Source organism: Sinocyclocheilus rhinocerous, unplaced genomic scaffold (genome assembly GCF_001515625.1).
Source record: "Sinocyclocheilus rhinocerous isolate Xijiao unplaced genomic scaffold, SAMN03320098_v1.1 scaffold1470, whole genome shotgun sequence".
NCBI lineage: Eukaryota > Metazoa > Chordata > Actinopteri > Cypriniformes > Cyprinidae > Sinocyclocheilus > Sinocyclocheilus rhinocerous.
Genome location: NW_015652166.1, coordinates 502531 through 503392, shown reverse-complemented (window position 1 = coordinate 503392; position 862 = coordinate 502531). Strand labels below are relative to the sequence as shown.

Sequence of the window (862 nt, the reverse complement as noted above, 5' to 3'; positions counted from 1 at the left end):
ATCCTAATGATTTTTGGCATAAAAGAAGAATCGATAATTTTGACCCATACAATGGATTGTTGGCTATTGCTACAAATATACCCCAGCGACTTAAGACTGCTTTTGTGCTGCAGGGTCACAAATGGACTACTCGCACAGATGACAGAATGGACTCTGTGGAAAACAGCAGCATGAAGCAGCAGCGCGCGTCCTCGCCAGCCAGATTCAAAGATTCGCCGTCCAAAGCAGCTTCCAAAAGCGCATCTGGCAAAGCCTCCAGCAGCGCGTCAAAGAGCGGCAGTAAGAGCAGCCGCAGTAATTCTCCGGTCACCAGCAAAGACCGGCATGCGGCCCGAGGCGCGGCAGCTGTCCACGGCAGTGGAGCAGAAAGCCCGACTCTGAGACGCGCGGAGAAGAGCAAGAGCATCGAGGAGCGCAGCAGCTCCTCCGAGGAGCCCTATGCCACCGACGAGCCGGGCCTGGGGGTGGTGTCCGATCAGCCGAGCTCCACCAAATCCTCTCAGGGCAAGAGAGAGACGGCGAGAGCCGATGGAGGCAAGACGGCCAAGAGCGCTGTAGGCTGCGGCCCGGGCTTCTGGAGGGAGGGATGCTTGCAGTCTGAGCTCATACAGTTTCACATGAACAAGAGCTTGAAGAAAGAAAGCGGCCTGCCGGCGAAGACGCCGAGCTCACCGCTAACGGAGCCGCAGCTGCCGCCCGCCGACGCAAACCGGCCCTCAGAGGCCTCACCTCCACCAAACCTGGAGCTGCAGGAGGACATCGAGAGACTGGAGGACGAGAACGAATACCTGAAGGTAGGATGTAGGCAGGGGTTAAATTGGGATTTGTTATGTGGGGGGGGGGTACTATGGTATCGAGCTTT

The 862-nt window shown here is 57.2% G+C and overlaps 2 protein-coding genes across 4 annotated transcripts in view; both read left to right on the top strand.

Annotated features, from left to right (window-relative positions):
• The window catches only part of LOC107713905 (protein SOGA3-like), an 11657-nt gene extending 11515 nt beyond the window's left edge, over positions 1 to 142 (top strand). The window contains exon 3 of the mRNA XM_016519554.1: positions 114 to 142. Coding sequence (XP_016375040.1) covers positions 114 to 142 — 29 coding nt within the window. The remainder of the gene's footprint in view (positions 1 to 113) is intronic.
• LOC107713922 (protein SOGA3-like) overlaps positions 118 to 862 on the top strand; it is a 22174-nt gene continuing 21429 nt past the window's right edge. For all 3 annotated transcript variants that reach the window (XM_016519587.1, XM_016519588.1, XM_016519586.1), the window contains exon 1: positions 118 to 794. In XM_016519587.1, coding sequence (XP_016375073.1) covers positions 147 to 794 — 648 coding nt within the window. In that variant the 5' untranslated portion in view covers positions 118 to 146. The remainder of the gene's footprint in view (positions 795 to 862) is intronic.